The sequence below is a fragment of the Condylostylus longicornis genome, unplaced genomic scaffold (genome assembly GCF_029603195.1).
Source record: "Condylostylus longicornis isolate FDR11 unplaced genomic scaffold, ASM2960319v2 ptg000040l, whole genome shotgun sequence".
Lineage (NCBI taxonomy): Eukaryota > Metazoa > Arthropoda > Insecta > Diptera > Dolichopodidae > Condylostylus > Condylostylus longicornis.
Window position 1 is genome coordinate 7,213,366 of NW_026578009.1, and position 22,720 is coordinate 7,236,085.

The 22,720-nt window shown below is 21.7% G+C and overlaps 1 protein-coding gene across 4 annotated transcripts in view; it reads left to right on the forward strand.

The window, feature by feature from the left end:
* Positions 1 to 22,720, forward strand: part of LOC129609848 (microtubule-associated protein Jupiter) — a 144,517-nt gene that overhangs the window by 90,085 nt on the left and 31,712 nt on the right. For 3 of the 4 annotated variants that reach the window (XM_055521981.1, XM_055521980.1, XM_055521982.1), the window contains exons 3-4: positions 16,626 to 16,759; positions 17,943 to 17,975. In XM_055521981.1, the coding sequence (XP_055377956.1) occupies positions 16,626 to 16,759; positions 17,943 to 17,975 (167 nt within the window). The remainder of the gene's footprint in view (positions 1 to 16,625; positions 16,760 to 17,942; positions 17,976 to 22,720) is intronic. The other variant, XM_055521983.1, reaches the window with a different exon arrangement.

Consider the following 22,720-nt stretch of genomic DNA (forward strand, 5'->3'; position numbering starts at 1 on the left):
TTATACATATGAGTAATATAATGTTTGTATAAAAATTTCATATATGTACATACATATATTGAGGCTAATTATTAAGTTATGTTTAAACATTAAAGTAAACCGCATATTAAGCTTGTTAATAAGTAAAATGCTTCAAATGTTATTTAATTATTATTGTAACAACAAAAACAAAAATAGCAAATAACAGAAGGCAGAAAATTCATTTTGTAAAATCTGATGTGATAAATTCATGTTGATTACTTTATACATACACACATACATATTGTACATAATGTATTAATAGACCACATTAATTATTATTTTAGCGGTATATTTTATCACCGAGACCGATAATTTTTTTTTAACAAAAATATTATTTAATTTTGAAATATTTTATTGTTAATGTTAGAGTTAAAGAATTTAATTTTTTTTTATTAATGCCGATACTATTATTACAGAAAATGTTGAAAATAATAAAATAGAAATTTTTGGAGTACAAAAAATATTCGAAAACTTATGTATACACATAAAAAAACATATAAATTGAAATGTGATAAAAAAAAATGTGATGTGTTTATATGGAATTTCGGAAGTTATTTTGGAATTTCTCACAAGTTAATTAACAAGTCTTATAAGTAATATGCAATATTATTATGTAGTATATACCTTAACATAAACTTAACACTTATTGAATATTAAATTTAACTTGATAATTTATCGGTATATCTTCTTTCAAATTAAAGTGAATGCATAATAGTAAAGCGATATTAATTTCAATTTTCTCTGATATTTTTCTATATATACTTATTTAAAAAAAAATAATAGTAGCTAATTTAGTAATTTTACATTTTTGACATCTAATATACGTATATGTATGCATATACGTAGTTAAATTGTTTTGTTTTTTCAACTATATACCGACATTAATTACAAAATTTTTTCATAAATGTTATATTATGTTTAAAAGACTTGAATTTCATATTATTGGAATTATTTACAGTATATAAGTATATTCGATGTACACTATTCACAATACATGAAAAAATTAATAGAAATAAAAAAAGAGAAGAAAAAAAATGAGAAGCAATGACAGTAAAAGTTTACTAATAAATCTATCAAAATTTATTAATTATTAAAAAAAAAATAAAGATAACCGATTGATGAAGATAGTTAATGATTTTCAATAGAGTTAATGATGACGAAAACTAAAACCAAAATTCATTTCATCCCACATGTCGAATTCTTTATACATGTATATGTATAATACATATATATAATAGGTATATTATGTGCTCCTATATAATAATAGTTAATAATGATGAAATTAATTTGACATTGACTTATTATGTCTATATTTAGTTGACGAATAATCAACTCTTTTAAAAATTTATAAAACAATAAAGACAGAAGAGTTAGAAAGACGAACAAAAAGAAATTGAAGAAAAGTAAAAAAAAAATTTAAAAATAAGGAAATTTTCTTTTCTTAATCTATACATACGTCATTTAACACGTTGTATATGAGATGAGATAAAGAAAAGATTAAATTGATTTTATATAATATTGAATACATATATATATTTACTTATATACTATGTATAAATACATTCATATATTAATTTTATGATATGATTAATGAGTATGATAGCATTTTTGAAGAGATAAAACGAATATGTCATTTTTCGATGTTTATTATATGGTTATGGATATTATGTATATTTGTATGTACATATATGGTTATATTAACCATATATTTATGTTGATATATAGAAATAATTAAGTTATACTAAAGGGAAATAAAATATTTTATAATATTTTTCAATTGCAAAGATGGTGAAATGAGTGAAAATATCGTATTTATGTTTTGATGCTACTAGATACTTATAATGATATAACTATAATATATGTGTTATGACAGAAAAATTTAACGCTTGAGAAAATATTTGCGTTTTGGAGAGAAAAAAAAAAGTTATTTTTTTTTTCAATTTTCATATTATGCACATAATTTTTGATTTTTTTCTTACTATTTTTTTTTTTTCAACTTTTTTAGATGTCTTTAATCAGCGTAAAAATTTAATAAATATTCATTAAGATTTTTTCTTATGAAGTTTTGTTGTCAGAAATCGCAGCACGAATTGATAAATACCTACTATGTAGAAATGATGATCTTATGAATTTTTTAACTTAAAAAATTATTTTTAAGAAAGTTGAAAAAAAAAAATGAATGTTTATTTTATTTTTTCTTGATTGCATAAATTTTTTTTTTTACTTCACTTTCATTTAGCACTAAATATTGCTTTAATAACTAATTATACTACAAAAAAAAGCATTAATTTTAACAGTTTTTTTTAACATTTTTGCTCAAATACTGGTTTTTTTAACCCTGTCTATTGTATGCATTATTAAAAAATATTGAATAATACGTTTCAAAGGGTAAGTTTTCTGAAATTTAATATTAAAATTATAACATAGATATTGATATATTATAGCTTAAGCCAATTCCTCTAAAACAAATCTGTACATTTTTACATAACAGCTTATGTAATAAACAATAACTTATTGATCATCAAATCAAAGCTTAGTTGGCCAGTTGTTCTGGGCTCTTTTTTTCAATTTTACGGAATTATACCTTTGTTAAACACTCACATACAATATCACATACATCACCCCTTGTGTTTCCATACAAATCTTGTACTACATTATAATGGAAGGAGTAGATAAGGTATTTTTTTTTTTCAAAAAGTTTTCAAATGTTGTTAGCAATTATTCAAAATTTCTATTGATCTATTTCCAATAAAACATTGCTCTAAATTATTATTTTATTAGTATCAAACAGAATTTTATTCATTAAACAAATTTTTTAATCCTTTTCCACACTACTTGCGAAAAATGCAAATCGTAAGGGATTTCATTTGGAAAATAATTATTTATACTAAATAATAATTGGGTTAAGTAAGGACCAATATAAACTCTACACCTTAATATTTGAGTACAACATGAAAAATATTTTAACTTTTTTATATAAATTTCAATATATTTCTAAATAAGCTTAAAATAAATGAAATTGTTTTCAACATAATCGAAATGAAACAAACATAAAACTTAACCTAAATTTTATTTCCCTTTGTATAATAATTTTGTACACGCATTTTTTCATAATAAAATTACAAGTTCATGTATATATATATTTACAAACACATTTAACAAAAAAAACCCTCTCCTAATATAATAATATCAGACATTTTGATTTTGAATTCAATATTTTTCAAAGTATACAAGCAATATTTTATATAAATAAAAAAAAAATTTATTTACTAATGTCAAAGTCAATAAATATGTAATAAATTTTAATTTACTATTACATTATGTTTTACATTGTCTTCCAATTATGTACAATAATTTTTTGACAGAAAATCTTGAAGAATTGCTTGCAACTGTAACAGACGTAATTTTTTTCTTAAATATATAATTAGCGTGTATATAAAATTGTATACTTTGTTAAACGAAAACCTTAAATTCTTACATACGAGTATTATCGTACAAAACAAAAAATAATAAAAAAAATCATTACCTACATTTTATTTTTTCATCATTTTTAGAAATTTTTGACCTAGAATTTGTAAGGATTAAGGGGGGGGAGAGAAATTAAGTATAAACACGCAAAAAAATATTACAAAAGGATTATTTTGATTTTATTCGTATGTATATGTTTAGTGTATATATACATATAAATATATATATATATATATATATATATATATATATATATATATATATATACAATAAATAAATGTCAGTTGCAAAAGATGAAAATGATGTAAGTCGATTTAGCATAAATTTAATCTTATAAAATTATTATAATGCAAAAACAAATAAAAATGAGAGAAATGTCCATTGTCAACTGAAAAATTTTTGTTTTTTAAATAGTATGAGTTCGAAAATTTTATTATGACTGGAAAAATATAAAAAAAAAAACTTTTTAAAACAAGGTCAGATTAGGTTAAGTTAACGCTACTGCCATAAGGTACACATAAGTCAGATAGACCAGTTGTGATATCACTGAAGAATTCACAAGAACCAACCCTAACTTGGTATTTGAACCAACCCTAACTTGGAACCAACCCTAACAACCAGGGACTATGAAGTCCCTGGTATTTACATTCGCCCGGTCAATATTTCGCAAAAAGAAAAATTACCCAAGGCATTTCCATCTAGTCTTGGTCACAATTATCTGGTACATATTTTAAAATTCTCTAAATTTTCGAAATTTTTTTCTAAAATAATATTAAATCTTTAAACAAGATTTATTTGGATTCAATAATTTATGACTTATACAGTTTTTTCTCATTACCACACACATACGTATACGTAAATATGTAAGTACATTCTTCTATAATATATTTTTACGTCATTTTTATTATTTTAATATTTTTTATATAAATAAAACAAAATGGAAAAAAAAGAACTTTATTTTCGTTTGAAATTATTGACTAAAAAAATTTTATACAGGATTTGGATCCAAATGGTACCGATTTCTTTTCATATTTTTTTACATATTCTAAATATTGCAAATATTTTCTAAAATTAATACGATTATATTGGAAAACAACAAATTGTTCTATCGCAAGGGCTTACTTTTTTTTTTGTGGTAAAACTACAACAAAAAAATCATAATCACAAAAATATAAATAAAATATTTTAATTTTCAAAGTTTTGAAGTAATTAAAAAGATTTATTAGAAAGGTTTATTATTATTCAAAAGTTTTGCTTTTTATTTTTAAATTAGAGTAGTTGCTGTTTATTAGTTTTCGTTTACTTACAAAATAAAAATCGATGCAATAAGTTTTAAGTCTTCTTAAAAAAATATTCATTTAAATTTCGAATTTGGATTCAGTAAAAGAATTTTTAATGTATTATTGGTCTTATAAAATTGATTGTATATTTCCATGTGAAAATTCATAAATACGAGTATGAATAAAATCCAAACTTAGAAGCCCCATTTTTTATTTTATTTTGCTGGATTGTATGGTTAATCCAGTAAGTGTAAATGATTGTCATTAAGAACTTTTTAAGTTGAGTTTTTGATAATTTTAAATTTTTTATTAAATTCTGTCGAAATTTGTTTAATACGAGTATATGCATGCATCTTATTAATTAGTTGAAAATAAAAATTCAAAAGTTCTAGTTTTTTCTTAAAAATTAGTTTTGAATTTAATATTTAATTACTAAATCCTATTTGATAGTTTCTGTTTTAAATTGTTCTAAACATTACAAGTTTCAATTCTAAATCATTTTATTAATATTCTCTTTAAATTTAATCAGTGTAACTCACTTATTGTTCTCTGAAATTGTGAATAAAAACACTAGAAATCATAATTTTATAAAAATAAAATTTAAATTTAATTGACCCTTATTAGGATATTATTTTCAGCTTTCTCTATTTGTATACACGATATGGATAATAATAAGCAATTAATTCCATTGAGCCCTTACAAAATAATATTTGTAATGAAATTCTTAAATAAATTTGGAAAACTGATTAAAATTGTAATAATATTGGTATCGCAAAGAGCTCAATCATGTTTATTAAATTAACTATATAAATTCTTTATATATAAAAATTACAAGGATAACAAAATTAAATTAGTTAATTAATTGTAAATTAAATTTAATTAAAACCAGTAATGGTATTAAATTCAAAATTAGGACCACCTTGAATATTTGTAACATAAAATTAAATTACTCTGCATTCATAAAGACTATACTGCTATCAATTGACATGCACGCATTGCATTAACTACGTGTTTTGAAGACATTTTCTTTTTTACAATTTCTGAAATACAATTTTTATTTTAATCTTTAAGATACTTCTTAAAGCACATATGCATTGTGTAATTGCCATATCGAATCTCAAGTATGTATTTTTCATAAAAAAAAGATTTTCAGTTCATATATGCTTTGTATTAGACTAACCTAGAAATGTTTTTAATTTTTTTTTTTCCGATTTTCATTAAAAACTATACAATTATCAGACTACTTACAAGAAATTAAAAAAGCAAAAAAAAAAATTGAAAACCTTTAGTTAATGTATGTCAAGAAAATGAAATGCTAATAAATACCTTGTCCGCCTCTTTTTTTGCTATTTAAAGTGAAAGTTTTTTATAAAAAATTCAATGTTTAAAAGTTAAATTTTTAATTTTCATTTTTTGTCTTAGATTTTGTAATTTGTACTTAACTATAACATTAATACAAAATTTTTGAAATGTACTTTACTAATCACGTGTTAATTTAATATAATTTCAAAATTTATAATTTATTGTAAAATGGTGATTATAAAAATTTTTAAGAAAGTGTCTCAAACAAATTGAGAAATAAAACTAAAAGAACTTGATAAAATCAATGGTTTCTAAAGTAGCACATTTTTATTTTGAGAATTTGACTTGTAAATTACATGATTTAATTGTCAATAAGAGTTGAATCGGGAAAAAAAATCAGAGGAATTATATCTGGTTGCATACTTTTAGGGGAAGTATGAGACCTCTTTAAAAAATTAAAGGAATTAAAGTATTATAAGATGGTGCTTAATTTATTTGGCAACTGTAATCTTAATTTTCAATGTAAAACTATTTTTTAATGTTCAACAAAGCTAATAGTTTTGAAATCGTATTTGATCTAGAATGAGATGTCGGTTAAATTTAACTGTGAGTTTTCAATTATATATAATGAAGGGAATAAAGAAAACTTTTAGTATAATAAAGTCAAATATTTATTTATATAATTGAATATATTTTAATTTCAAACATTTGCCGTTCACAAAACAAAACGTGTCAGAAACCCAATAAAATTGTTTTAAATCCTGACACCTATATTAGACTTAATTTTTTATTTGTAATTTACTAATTATTTGAAGATATTTGGGATATAAGAAAAACTAAGTCACAATTTTCTAATAACTTTCGGTTATGATAAGTTGACCAAAACTTGGATTTTTAAATTGCAATATTTTATATCAAACATTTGTAAATGACGTACAAATTAAAAAAATTCAAGATAATAAGCACATTTTTAAAATTATTTAGAAAAATATGCTAAAAAAACTAATACAAAAGTTAGGTAATTTTTAATAATAAAATATTTGATCTAATTTCACATTAAAACAATAAAAATCCTATATCATCCACCATGTATCTCTGCCATCATTGTATATTCTTTTTACTTTTTAAAATGATGAAATTTGTTGCAAAATAGTATTCCATCACGAAAAATGCTGAATTAATAATATTCTTAAATTATAGGCTTAAATTATAGGTAAAGGGATAAGATAATTAAGAAAACATAATAATGTAATGGCAACACATTTGAATGGCACCTCACACACAGAGAGAAAAAAAAATTTTTTTGTAAAATAAAATGCGTAACGAATTTTCATACCTGAAAAGTTTATTCTATACACTTTAATTATAGGTATTCATTTAACACATTATATATTGATGTAGAAAGAAAACCGCACTACAAAATATATAATTATATACAATTTTACAGCTAATAGAAAATAAGAAGAAAAAAAAAATTGAGAAATCTTTTCATGTAATTTTGAAGAAGGAGGATCAAGAAAACCTCTTTAATGGATGTTTCTATTTTTTTTTATTATTAAGAGTTTGTAAAACGAATCAATAATTATTTAAAAAAAAAGCGTTGTTGTATTAAAAACTCATCTAAATCGCTATAAAATATTAAATATGGGGTTTAAAGAGTTTTCAATGGAAAATTAGGGGAACAAATTGTAATGTTCAATACAAATATCGTTAGTAAAATGAAAACATGACATAAATTTTAAGATTTTGTGAAACGGAAAAATTAAGAAATTATTTTTTATTATTATAAATACTAGTTAGTATTTATATTTTAGTCAGAAATGTTGAACATGATAACAAGGATCGACATAATATTGTTTTCAGAAATATAATTTAATTTATTTCAATAATTAAACAAAATCATACAGAATATTCGTACATACATGTTAAGAGCCTTATTTACAATATTGAATTGGAAAATCGGGAGAAATTTGATCTGAGGTAATCTTTAGTTTAAAAAACAAGTTTTAAATCTAATTTAATATGATAGGTTAGGATAAATCTTAAGTTCATGGGCAATGTAATAACAGGTCAATTACCAGTTCATAAAGACATTTTCGTAAGACAATTTTGAGCGTGTATTGTGTCTTACATCAAAATTATGAAAATACAAAATTTTTGCGCCTCTATTGATCCGATCACTTGATCAGTTTTTTTTTTCATTTTTGATTGTTTTCATTCCTTTATTTAATAGTTTTTAAAAATACTTAAATTAAATATTTTTTTTATATGATTTATATTAAATCATAAGAAATCAGTAGCAACGGTTTTATTGGCGCAAATTCAAAATAAAGATATTCTTTTGTTTTTATACTGGATATTAAAATTTTATGATAGACAACAATATTATTAAGAAGCATATTTATTATTGCTGCAGAAGATTTACATTCTTTTGTGGTAATGTCATCCTTTTACAGAGTTACAGAGATCACAATTTTTCATAATTGGATTTATATTAAATTTTTGTCTTGCACAACAAATCGAAATATTTTTTCAAATACTCCCAATTTTTCATGCATAGATTTAACAAATATTTTTTTATATTGGCACTGAATGGCAATAATGGAACAAAATAACCAAAATCGATATAATAAAGAGTATTTTAAGGCGGTCGAGTAATTCCAAGGTAGAGTAATTCCATCTAACAAAAAAAAATATTAAATAAATTTCCCCTAATTTAATATAAAAGTATAAATATAACTTTATTGTGAATGAGTGAAAATAATAAACCATAGTTCCGATTTTTCTCTTTTCTTTAAAATTTTTCAAATTAATTTTTAATCAAATTTTTACCTGCTTTCAAAGTATTTTTCTTCTTATTGTTTTTTTTTTTCTATTCCCTTTACGCTTGATTAACTGATTTCTTGATTAACTATATCAGAAATTGTGAATATAAAATTTATGTAGAGAAGTGAAAGAGAGAATTTTCTCTTGTTTTTTTTTTGAATATTAAGGTCTTTTTTTTTGTTTCTCCCAAAAATATAGATTTTTTTATCCACTTTCTGATTAATGTATTAAAAATTAGCAATATGAAGATTTTTAAGCTTTATACTTTACATTTTCTTATTCTGTGTTGTAAGACTGTAATCTGGACCTACCTACATTTTATTTTAAAATCTGTTTTTTTTTTTTAACAATATCACCACACAACAATAGTATGTTTAAATGCATATACAATATAAATCTCGGGAAATTTAAAAAAAAAAAGAGAGAGGCCCTCCTTTTGTTAAAAAAAAAGAAAAGAAAGGCAAATTAATTCGATGTGCTTATCAATGAGTCTTTTTAATGATTTCGGAACTAAGTTGAATCATGTGGAACTGATGTTATAAAACGCATTTATATATAATAAAATATTCAATATGATACTTGTAGTTTTGTTCGACTTATTTAAATATATATAATATGTGCATTTGTATATACATATAATATGTATGTTTTATGTGAAATTTTTAATAGATCTTGTTAGATCGTACGTGAAAATTTAATGCTAAAATTTCTTCTTGCAAATCATTTTTATTATACAGGTACAATAATATATAATTTTATGTGTATGCAAATGTAAGATATATACTATCAATTTATATACATATCATATATATGTATTATACTAGTATAACAATTATTTTATTTCTCTGTGAATATTTAAATTCAACACGGTTTATGGTAAATTTGATAAATTAGTTGTGGAACGAAGGAAGGAATAAAATTAAAATGTACTTAAACTTACATTGTTACGTATATTATGTTTGTTATAGCGAATATATATATATAGACATATACGTACATATATTGAAATAAAAGGAAATTATATATTAAAAGGTGGGAAATTTTATTTTATAATTTTATATATATTCGTTTTAAGTTTGTGCTCATTATTTTATGTGTACGTTCATGTATATTGTGTGTATTCATTTAATATACCATTGAATATGAGGAAATTTTCTTTCATGAAACATGGACATGAAATAAATAAATCAAGTGTGACGAAATCACTTAATTGTTATTATTTATTGTTGCTATTATTATTATTATTTTTGATTATAATTATATGGTATGACAATATCATTCTGTAAGGCTCCCAGTTTTTGTTTTTGTTTTGTTTTTTTTTTTTGTTGCCATTTAAAGTGAACAAATTGCTTTTGTTTTTTGTTTTTAAGTCCCATTATTTTATTATTGAATAACTTGATTTAGTTTTGTATGCAATCTGATGCACCTACCAAGTTTATTTTCAAAACAATTCTTTATTGCTTAAATATATACGTAAAAATGCAATTTTTTTTAAAACAAAACATTTTTTTAAAACAATCTATGGAAAACGTATGCGTTTTGTAATATTTACATTCATCATTTTCAATGCATACGGTAATAAAATTTCAATATTTCTCTCTCTGTACATAATAATTGTTTAAAACCAAAATAAGCATGTGACGTGCTAAGTAAAAAATTGGAATTTGCATTGTTTCTCGAATACTCTTACTATGAAATTTATAATACTTTTGTGTATTGATATTAAATAATAAAAATACTTTAATTGTCCAAAATTCGTGGCTTTTACATTGGCAGTGATGTATTGCTTACACTGAGTAATTACAGTTAAAAATATAACATCCTATTAAATATTTATATTAAAAAAGTTATTGATATAAGCAGGGTCAGCCTAAAATTTATAGCCTAAAATTTAATTGAAATAAAATACAAAACTAATTAAAATTTAAAATCTAATATTGTTATTTACTTTGTATTACTATCACGATTTAATAATTTATCAATTATATGTTGTGACAGACACCCGACAGAATATCATTCTTATGCCTCTGTATAATAGGAACTATCAAATTACTCTTGCTCTACTAGGTGATACTTTAGACATTTTTGGTTTAGCATGAAGTGAAAATACGTCGAAAAAATTACAAGATTTACAATAAAAAATTTTAGTTTATAAATAATAGTAAATAAATTAAAGTAATTATAATAAATTCAGTAAGATAAAATTTTGTTCCCTATATTAAAATATCCTTAATATTAATACAGTACATATGGTTACTTTATATTGATTTAAATGAGTAACTAAACTTTAAAACAAGATTTAAATTTGATGACTTTTTCTATATATAATATTATGCATATATTATGCTGCAAAATATATTTAAAATTCATTTTATTGGATATACTTGTCTTATATTCAATAATTCTTCTCAATGTTGCATGCCCAGTTCAGTTAACTTTCATCTTCTTGTATGCATTCAATCTTGTTTTATCACATTTTATCAGTAAATTATAGTAACTAAATTACAATATAAATTTAACTATAAATCAAATTGAACCTTAATTTCATGTACGTTGGCGTTAGTCAAGTAAATTAATGTTAATGTTATACAAAATAAAAAACATTGTTATATAAAAACAAAACATTAAAAAACTTGACCTCCTTATAGAAATTAAAAAAAAAAAATTTTTTTTTTTTTAGAAACGATCAAGGCAATACAGATATGATTTTTTTTTTTTAAAGCCGAGATATTCTTAATGTAATTAAGTTAAAATTAAAAATTAAAATTAAAAAAAAAAATTTAATTGGAATATTAAACGTGGGTAGTAAGTGTAGTAGTAAACCATCTGAAATATATCCTTTTGAAAAGCCTTCAGGACCAGCATAACAACTTGTATGTACCGAATAATAATGAATTCTAAAGTATATTTTTGTCTTCTTCGTCTTCTTCTGTTTCTTTTATACATTTGCTTTTATTAAATATTTTTTGCGTTGGCTTATTTTCTTGATAATATGATTTTGTCTTCTTTTGATTTTTATTATTTTATTTTAAGAAAGTATTTTACGAGATAAAAAAAAAATGATATTGAAATAAATTGCGTTGCGTGGTTATCAGAATTAAGAAATTATGTAATTGAGGAGACATAAACCCTCCACTTGATTTCAAAAGCAAAATAAAAAAGAAATATTTTTTTTTTTAAATATAAATTAGTCATGTTATCAAAATGAAAGAGATTCTTTTGCTTCGAATTTAATTACTCTTTCACTCTTTAAAGCTTAAAATAAATTCTCGATTTCCCATTTCTCCTCATTATTTGATAAGATAATAAATTGTATTCGATTTTCATTAAACTTACTTTACGATTACATGAATAAAAAAAAAATCGTTCTTATTGCAATTAAAAGGTAAGTTTCGTAAAATTCCTTCGGACAGCAAAATAATTTTTACAAAATAATTTTTTATGTCCTGTTTATAATCTATCCTATAGTATGACTGCAATACCAATAAAATTGCAAATTCTTTACTTACTTATAATATCGAATGCTTATCGTAACCTTACGGAATAAAATCACTCATTTATTTTATAAAACTATCTGAGGGTCTGAGAGATGTTGACATATATAAATTTCAAAATAATACAGTTATCAAATTTAGTACAAATCATTTTAATACCATCTATACTAATAAAACAAAGAGTATTTCAGGAAATATGAATCCTTATGATATTTTGCTTGCAGCAATTTAAACTGCATCATTCATTCGTAAAAGTATCACATTGGCTGGCCTAGTCAAATCTTCCATTATCATTTTAACATAAATTTTGAAGGTTGAGTTTAATTATTCTACAACTTCAAATTTTTTGTTTCTACTTTATAACTTATACTGCATATATTAAATTTGACTAAACACATAATTAAAAATTCAATTTAGACCCAATCAAAGCTAAAATTTGTTATTCAACTTATTGTAATACATATGAAACAATATTTGAAATAAGCCGATTTATTTGTTTTAATATGAAAAACCTATAATTAAAGGCATTGATATTAATAAATTAAAAAAATTATGAATTAAGTAACAAAATTACCTATAAGTTGGGAGATGATAAGTGATTTTTAAGTAAATTTGAATAATATTTTATTCGTGAGTATTGGACTAAAATTTTCAATTCATCTTCAAATTACAAAAACTTAATTCTTATTATGAAAAATTCAAATTAATTTTTTCTTTTTTATTACTTGTTACGGTTGCCATTAAGTATACAATTTTTCACAATTTGAGTTCACAATCTCAATTTAATTTCTTAAGTCTTTATTTTCTTTGTTGATTTTGTTTGGAAATGATGAATGCCTTTTTAAATTTTATATAAAATGTAAATGACCAAGATTAATTTTAAAAATTAATAAAAGAAAAAACGGAAAAAAAATATTAAAGGAAAATATGAAAAATCCAGTATTAACCTTTTGCCTTATTTTATCATTTTTAAATTTTTAACAATAAAATTTTTCATATGGCTGTGCGTTGATCTGTAAGTCATGATTTTTACTCCCATAATGTTTTTTATTTGCATTCAAGAAGAAAATGTCCATTATAATTTAAAATTTTTTTTGTTCCTTCTTCATTTTTGGATCATCTTCGTTTATATTTCTTTTTTTTTTCTTTTTATATGATCACCTTTTATTATTGCAATTGAAGTGGCACCGTGCTATACGTAATAAACATACAGTACAACGTTTACTGAAACTTCAACTAAGTTCTATTGATTCAAAAATTTGAGCAGATATTTGAGAAGAATTTTCAAGTTATTGTTCTAATACATTATTGATACGGTAAATATCTAAGTTAAAGAGGAATTTTAAAGAAAGTTTAACAATGCACGGTATAAGGTTTTCGTGTAAATAATTTAAGTAAAAAAATTTTATGAAATTTGCAACGCCAGATATTCATAATTAATATTGAATTTAAGAAATATAAATACCTGAATTTCCTTGACATAAAGAAAGGCTTATAATAATTTTCTAGAATAATAATTCTATGTAATATATTAGAAAATTTTTTTAAGATGAATACGCATATAAAATTTTCTTTACAAAATAAGGCAATTTGTGAGAGTTTCACTGTATACTAAAGTTCAACTTATTTTATAAGCATCTAAGACAAAATATTAAAAGCGTTTTTTGTTAAAAAAAAATGTAGAGTATTTTAAGGTAAAAAAAAATCAATTATTTTTTTAAAGTGGGTTCAAATTCTTAAGAACATTAAAAAATTAATTTCTTAATACATGTAGAAAATTTAATAAAGATACCGCTACAAGGTAACAATAAAAGGAGTTAGATAAAAAAAAAGGTATATGAACAAATACAATGCAATTATGTTGATTGTAATTAAATAGTTCATTCCCCATTTAAAGTAAATTTCTTCTGTTCGATATCCGACATTCGAAGCGTTCGCATATTTAGCATAATTTCAAATAATACTAGAATGTGCATACATAAGTCTCAAATTATTTAACATTTTTAACAACAGCTTATGCAAAGAATCATTTGGAGTTATGCAAATTTATTCCGGTAGGTATACAACGTAGGGTCGTAAACACTAGACGATCACGGCCAGTTCCGGTAGAGAACGCTGCATATTTTTGTATTCAAAATAATTTCTTACTTTTGAATTAATTCCAACTACAACATGTTACTCAAAATGTATAACAATATTTTCTTAGTTAATCTTCGAAAACCTCAAATATTTCGATTAATTCTTAATATTAAAAGTCGTCTTATGCTTTTACTAACTCTTTTTTCCCCATAAAACAATAGGATCACGATATCTTCATAATTTTCTTTTGCCTTTTATTGTATCTTTTCAAAAGATTCATCTGTATAATATGATCCGATTCGATCCGTCTCAATCCTCTTATACAACATTATCTGATAACAAAAAACGATGTTATAACAAAAATTACAAAATAATCAGAATAACGAATTGAAATAGAAGAATAATACAAGAAAAATATTGACCAAAAAAAAAAGAGATATTTTCAACTATAACTGCAAAAAACAGAAAAAGAAGAGGAAAAAATTATGGTAATCAAAAACATTTCAATTTTCATTATTTTGAGTTTATTTTTATCTCACCTGATATGGGTAACATTTTTTGTTCACCTTAAATATTTTATTGTCTCATTATACTTAGTTAATGAAAACAATAAAAAAATGAGAAAAAACAGGGAGTTATCATCAAGTTTTACAATGAATGAAATGTAAGAATCTAAAACGTTAGATGAATTGTTGTTTTTTTTTTAAGTTCAAGTGGAGAATGTAAAAAGAAGGTTACCCTTCTATTATATAGAAGTTTACAAAAAGAATTGAAAAGCTTAACAAATAAATGTTGATTTTTTTTTTTTGTTATAAATCTGGTAATCATTACATTTTCAATGGAATTTCGGAATTAGATTATGTGCCTCCGCCCCTTATTCTTGTTTCATATACAGTTTTTTTCTTATGCCTTAATTTCATTTCTTTTATTTTGAAATAATTATGGTTTATAAAAATTGTAGTTGATTTTTAACAATAACTACCTTAAAATATTTAATAATAGAATAAAAATAATTGCTCTTGAATTGCTACAATTTAAAGATGTTCGAAATGAAAGATAATAATTATAAAGATTAATTGAAAAATTTTAACATATAAAAATTATTGTTGGGTTCTAATAATTTTTTTAATAAAATTCTTACAAAAATCAATCAATATTAAATAATTTTTTTTATTTAAATTCGTAAAATTTTTTATTCGTTAACAATTATAATCAAAATTTTTAACATATATTTAATATTTCCGAACAAAAATTTCCAAGAAAAAATTTATTGGTTTTTCAAGCTGAATTAAGTATTATGAGCTTGAAACGGTCTTCTCCTTTTTACATCTATCAAGGTATTAATATATATTATGGAAAATTTTACTAGTCCCCTCGGCAAATTTACTATGTATAACATTTTATTATTTAAAATTATTTTATTATGCAATTTGTTTTTAAACAAAATTCCTAAAATATAATTCCTAAAATATAATTATACTGTTCTAGTCTGTCCTTTATTAATATATGAAGTTGGTATATTTTTCAAAATCATATCTTTCTGCATCAATATGCAAAAGAAATAATGCGTAAACATATGAACACTGGTCGATAATGTTTATAACGATTTTGCTATCTCTCTTGCCGAGAAATATGCAAAAAATATCTTTTGCTTTAAAAAAAAATGCCTAATATTTTTCTCAATTAGATTTTTTTAATATAAAAATGTTATAATTATAATTAATCTTTAAACGTATGTACATACATATACGAGTATATAATAAAATCAATAATTTTAATTTATAAAATTAAAAAAAAAATCAATAAAATTTCTAAAAATAATTAAATAAATTTAAAAATAATTAAAAGTTTTATTTGTCGGTCTTTATAAAAAAAAATTTAGTGCAATAAGCACTTGTATATATATTTTTAAAACATATTTTTAATTAATTATTCTTTGAAGAAAAAATTAAACTAAATACGTAATAAATTCTAAAAATAAATGAAAATTCAATGAAAACTTTTCATATCTACAACAATCTATAGAATTCTATAATTACTACATATTTCAAAATTAAATTTAACTCTTTAATCCTGTACAAAATATTTAATATAGGAAACAATTAGTATTCTATTTTTTTTATATTTAATAATTTTTTTATTTTAATTCTTACAGAGTCTTGAGACCACCAGGTGGTGGAAACAGCCAATTATTTGGTGACGATATGCCGCAAACACCACGCTCAGTTAAAAATCATATGGCGTCAAACATTTTTGGCAGCGAACAGAATGCTTCCGTTAAACAAAATGGTAAAACAAAATTTTTTTCATTAAATTTTAATTTATTTTTTTTTTTTCTTCTTATAATTATTATTTCTTTTCCCTTTAAATATTTACATTTTTCTAGTTACAAATATTATTATTGCTTTATTTTAAATTAAGTGATTGAGGTTTAATAAAAAATAAAAAAAAAATTAATTATTTTTAATGCTTAAATGAATTATTCTTTTTGATATAGAAAAAAAAAGATGGAAAAATGGAAAAGTTAGATAAGAAAAAAAAAGGTCCCAAGTATATCTGAATAGAAATGCGTTATTTGATAAATTGCAATATAGCCTTTTTTTTTGTTTGCAATTATCAACCTTTTTGTATTTCATTTGGAAAATTTTCGAGAATCAGGCGCCAGTACATAGTTGTTATTATACTAGACCAATTCAATATACGAGTAGTAATTAAAACTTCAATAAAATTTTATTCATTATTAATTTCAATAAAAATTTCAATTTTTGAAAATTTTATATTTAAATGTTTAAAATAAATTAAGCATTTTATTATAATCAAGAATCCACTTTTAATATAACCAATAGAGGAAAAGCTTGCGTTTTAATTACAATGTGAACAAATAAGTAATTATGGTCTAGAAGGATGCTTAAATTTTAATTGATTTATTAGAATGAATTTTGTTAAAATTTTAATTTTATTAAATTTTAATAATCAAAGAATAAACTGTGACGTTACTACCATTCTAATTCAATTATTTTTATTATTAATTTAAAATTAATTAATAATAAATCATAATTTATATTAATGATAAATAAACAAAATTAATGACCCCTAACAGTATGCAATTGCTTTCTTTTTTTAAATTAACTTTTTCATTTTTCTTAATTTATAAATTTATTTATAATATTTTCACCATTTTTTTTTTAAATCATAATTATATTATTATAATGTTTCTACATATAAGTATATGAAAAAAAAATATTTATAAAAATAAATTATGTTTTTTTTTTAATTTTATACAAATATAAAAAAAAATTAATTATAAAATTTTTTCATCTTTTTCTTTTTCTATTTTATAAAAATGAAATATAAACAAAAAAAAAATTATTAAAAAAAAAATAAAACTGGGACAAAATTACAAAAATATAAAAATAATTAAAATTTTCATGTATTTAATAAAAAAAAAAAATATTCATATAAAACCCTCCAGTCCGGCAAGGGATACACAGATACTATTTCATTGGTATATTTCAAAATTTAATATTTTTTTAACAAAATATAAAATATTCTTGTTTTTTTTTTGTCAACTTTTGTTTTCCTTTTTTAATAATAATTAATTATTAATTAAACCAAAAAAAAAAAAAACAAATAAATAGAATTTGCATTTTTTTCAATTTTTTTTTTATAATTCAATACTTTTTTCGTTTAACTTTTTCGCTGCCATATTTAATTAAATTAGAAAAATAAAAATTCTCGATATTTTACTTTTAAATGATTTTCCAAATTAAATATCGGACATATAACAATAAATTAAACATTACTAATAAAAGTCAAATTTTAAGAAATAAAAATATTAACAGTGCACCACCTGTAGCACATTTTTCAAAATTAATTTAAAAAATTCATATTTCAATTGGTTCATGCCCAGGCTAAATTGAATTTTCAAATTCTTTAAATGTACATATTGGGAAAATTAAGGTATCCATTAATGAAAAATTATTAATATCGCAAAATTTTTAAATTTTTTTAAATTAATAATTGAATGTTAAAATATGTACTCAAAATAATTGTCGCAATATCGGCAATCACTAAAATAAAATTAATGTTATTAAGAGAAAATCACTCAATTATTGGTTTCAGAAAATTTAAGAAATGAAACTTGTTTCCAAAAATGTAATAAATTAATTCCACGCAAAAGATTTTTTTTATGTATGCTTATAAAATAATGTTAATTAAAAATTGCTTACTTAAATTTTAAAATTATATTATTTTATAAGGGCTACGTTTTCACATTAAAACTGCCATTATTAACATTATTTGAAATATAATTTCATAAATTTAATAGCAAATTTTTTGCATGATTTTTTAAGAGTAGAAAATTCATTTCAATTCAATTTAATTGTGCATTTTGAGCCCATGGAAACCCAGAAGGAGTTGGGCCTCTTAGATCTTATTGTAAATAAATAAATAAATTATACATTTTATTTCGTGTAAAACTGCTTACATGCTTTTGTGAATGCAATTCGGAACGATTTATTCCATATGTAAATAAAAAATTGGTGTGAAACGCAATCACTAAATTGAATTCCGATATTCTATGCCTTTTAATAGTGAATTGTTTTCAAAAGAATTCATGTTTTTTTTTATTATATTGTAATGATTATCCTTTCTGGCAGCGAAAATGTTAAATTTATTTACTAAAAAAACAAACAAACAGTTGGCGTATATTTTCTTATTTAATTTTTTTTTTATTTTTCTTAATAAACGTATTTAATTTGATATTTTTGAATATAATTGTTTTTTTTTTCAATTTACATGAAAAAATACGTACTCAATAACAATTTCAACAATTTTAAAGCAAAATCTTGTTTTTTACTCTTCTTAATTTTGCAAGATAATTTTGTTTAATTTGTACTTTAAACTAAAAAAAAAACAAAAGAAACAAAAAAATATTCAATTTATTTTTGTAAATAACCTCACTTTTATTTTCCTTTGATTTTTTTTTCCAATTTTTAAACAAAAAAGGAAAAATTCTAAATGAACGAAAAACACACTTTGACTAGATTTTTTTTTTGTTCCAATTTAACAAAATAATTTTTTTTTTCATAGAATATAAAATTAATTAAAACAAATAAATTTCTGCAATATTAATTAAATAATTAGAATGCTGTTAAATAACATGAAAATAATAATTTTTATTATACGTAATTGCAAAATAAATTTAAAATTAAAAAAATGTACATAAAATGTGAAATTTTTGAATTTTATAATGCAAATTTAATATTTAACACAACAATAATTATAGCAATTTTAAAATTAATATTCAAATAAAATCACGAAATTTAAAAAATAAATAGGATAATGGAATATCTATAATGGAATATATAGAAAATAATTGGAAATCTCACGGAAAATTTTCTGAATAAATTTAAAACTAATGAGCGCTTAAGCTTAACATCTTCACCTTTTCTTAGTCACTATAATTATTTGATTTAAAATATTTTAAAATCAAATTGTAAAAAGACATATCAAATAGATTTTCGAGGATTTTTGCTTACATTTAAGGAACTATATATCTATAGTTTTGTCATACCATTTAACTGTTTTACCATAGTTATGTAAATAATTGTACACATTTATAAAACCATGCTAGATATTGAAGAACACATCAAATTATAGGCTCATAAGCCAATAAAATTGTCTTAATCGACTTTCTTTACAAATCATAAAATGAATTGTGATGGTGTAATGATAACAGACAAAATGTTATCATTACACCATCTGCCTGTTTGCAAAATTTGTTGCTGCACAAGTATGTATAAAAAATTGTTAAAACAATTTTTATAAATTTTGTCTCATTCGATCCTTATTAAAATCAAAGGTTTTTCTTTGACTTTATTTTCAAAAATTTTATTTTATTTTTTCTTTAAATGGCGTAATGCTAACAAATAATTTGCATTATGCCATAATCACAATGTTCTCACACTAGACATATATTTTTATACAAAAAATATGGAACTTTAATAATATCTTATATTTTCCACTGAAAATAATTGACAAAAAGGAATTCCAAATCTCTTATTTTGTTTTATTAATGATTTATTATATATACTAAATTATTAAAGGATTTCTACACTTTTGTCTAAATTCTCATAATTACGTCATATGTGTTACATCATAAATATTGTCACTTGAAATGTCTTGAAAAGCTTTCTTTTCTCTTTTTGTTTTCGCTCTTCATCTGTACACTTATTGTAAATAACAGCACAATTTTAATGATATGAGAATAAAATTTTTAAAATTTTATTGAGAAATTGTACAATGATTTCAATATAATTAGATTTTGAGAAATTCGAAAAAATATAAGATTATATACATTTTTGAACTGATATTTTATAAATAAATTACATACTACCATTTAATATAGATAAACTATCAGATATTAACCAAAAATTTATGTAAATTTACTTAAAAAATTTCACATATACTTACATATTATCTTGATTTGCATATTTACATAATCTGACTTCTTTTGTATTTCAAACCCGTTCAAATTGCAACCCTATAATTAAAATTATAACATTTTAATAATTTTCAAAAAAATAGAAGATATAATTTTAAGAAAAAGTAAAATTTGTGTGTTTGTTTCCGTATATAATAACAATTAAAATACCTTTTTATACAAGATACTTTTTATAACATCCTGTTGTAGTAAAACAAAACTACACTTGTTTCTAAGAATAACACTTTATATGAATAAAAAAATATTAAAAGAAATATTGATGTCATTGTCAAAAATAATAATTATTCTTGTCAATATTGGCACAATGTTATCAAGACAAAATCTATGTTAAAAAAATAAAAAGAAAATCTATATAAAAATAAAAATAAACCCAAGGATTCTTATAAGAGAACACTTTTCAGTACATCTCTTTTGGAATAAAAGCAAACATTTTTAATTGACAAAAGGGAAGTACCTTTTGTCATACATCAGTTTTTGTTTTGAATGAGGAAAAAATAAAAGTAACAAAAATACGGCTGAGTATCAAATTTTTAAAAAATTTTAGCTACTACAAAGATTACAATCCTTTTTATATATATATAACAAGTTATTTTTCACTTACGATAGCATCAACATACTCTCATACATACGTACATTTAAGAAAATATGTACATTTAAGAATTTATCAAAGAATGGGAGGAAAAGTGATGGTTTTAGTGTAATAACCTCTTTATAAATTTTGTTACCTTTATAAGCGTGCTACTAAAACACAATTTACATAACAGTATCCCAATGTATACATATTGTACAACAGCATAACTCTGGTGCATAACATTTTAATATCAGTAAAATCTTTAAATATAAAGCAAAAATAAAAAATAATTTCAAAGAATTTAAGAAAAAAAAAAATTTAAATTTCATTGAAAAAATCACGTTTTCTTTTTTTTTTTTTACTTTTTACAGTTCATATTTTTATCGTCATTTGTAATCGATATGCTAAAAAAAAAATTTTTTTTTTTCTTTCATACAAATATAAATAATCTGCCGGGTGTAAGTTACAAATGCAACAAAAAAAAAAATAATAATCAAGCAACACGAATAAATTCAATGTCCTGTCTTTGTTGATTACTGTGTCTGTAAAGCATTCCTTTTCCTTTTAAATACAAAAATATATTTATAAAAAAAAAAAGAAAAATGAGAGAGAGAAAATTAATTTTTATCATGTCACTCTTTAAATGTCAATTTGTTTTTTTTTTTTTCTTTTTTATTGAATTTATAATTCTCATTTTTAAGATGTAGTTTGATCACTTTACGTCTGCCTGTTATCTTAAAAATTTTAATTTTACTTTAAAAAGTGAGCGATCGTGACGCTTATTTAAGAGTAATTGAGTGCAAATATTTAAGTTGTGTATATATGTATGCATATATACTAACTATATAGTTTATTGAATATAATTATATATAAATATTTTCAAAACAATTTTCAAGTTTCATGAACCAATTAATCAGTCATTAGTCAACAAATGCCGATACGTGTCATATTTAAAATAGTTTTTTTTTTTATTAGTACATCGCGATATACATTTATGTATAATTTTTTTATTCGATTTTAGGATCAACAATTAAATATCAATGCGGTTAAAGCATATTAAAAAATTATAATTTATTTTTGTAACATTATACGAGTATATTGGAAGTTTATGTTCCAAGTGTAAATATGCATAAATATATGTTATATATACATACATATATATATCATAAGTAAT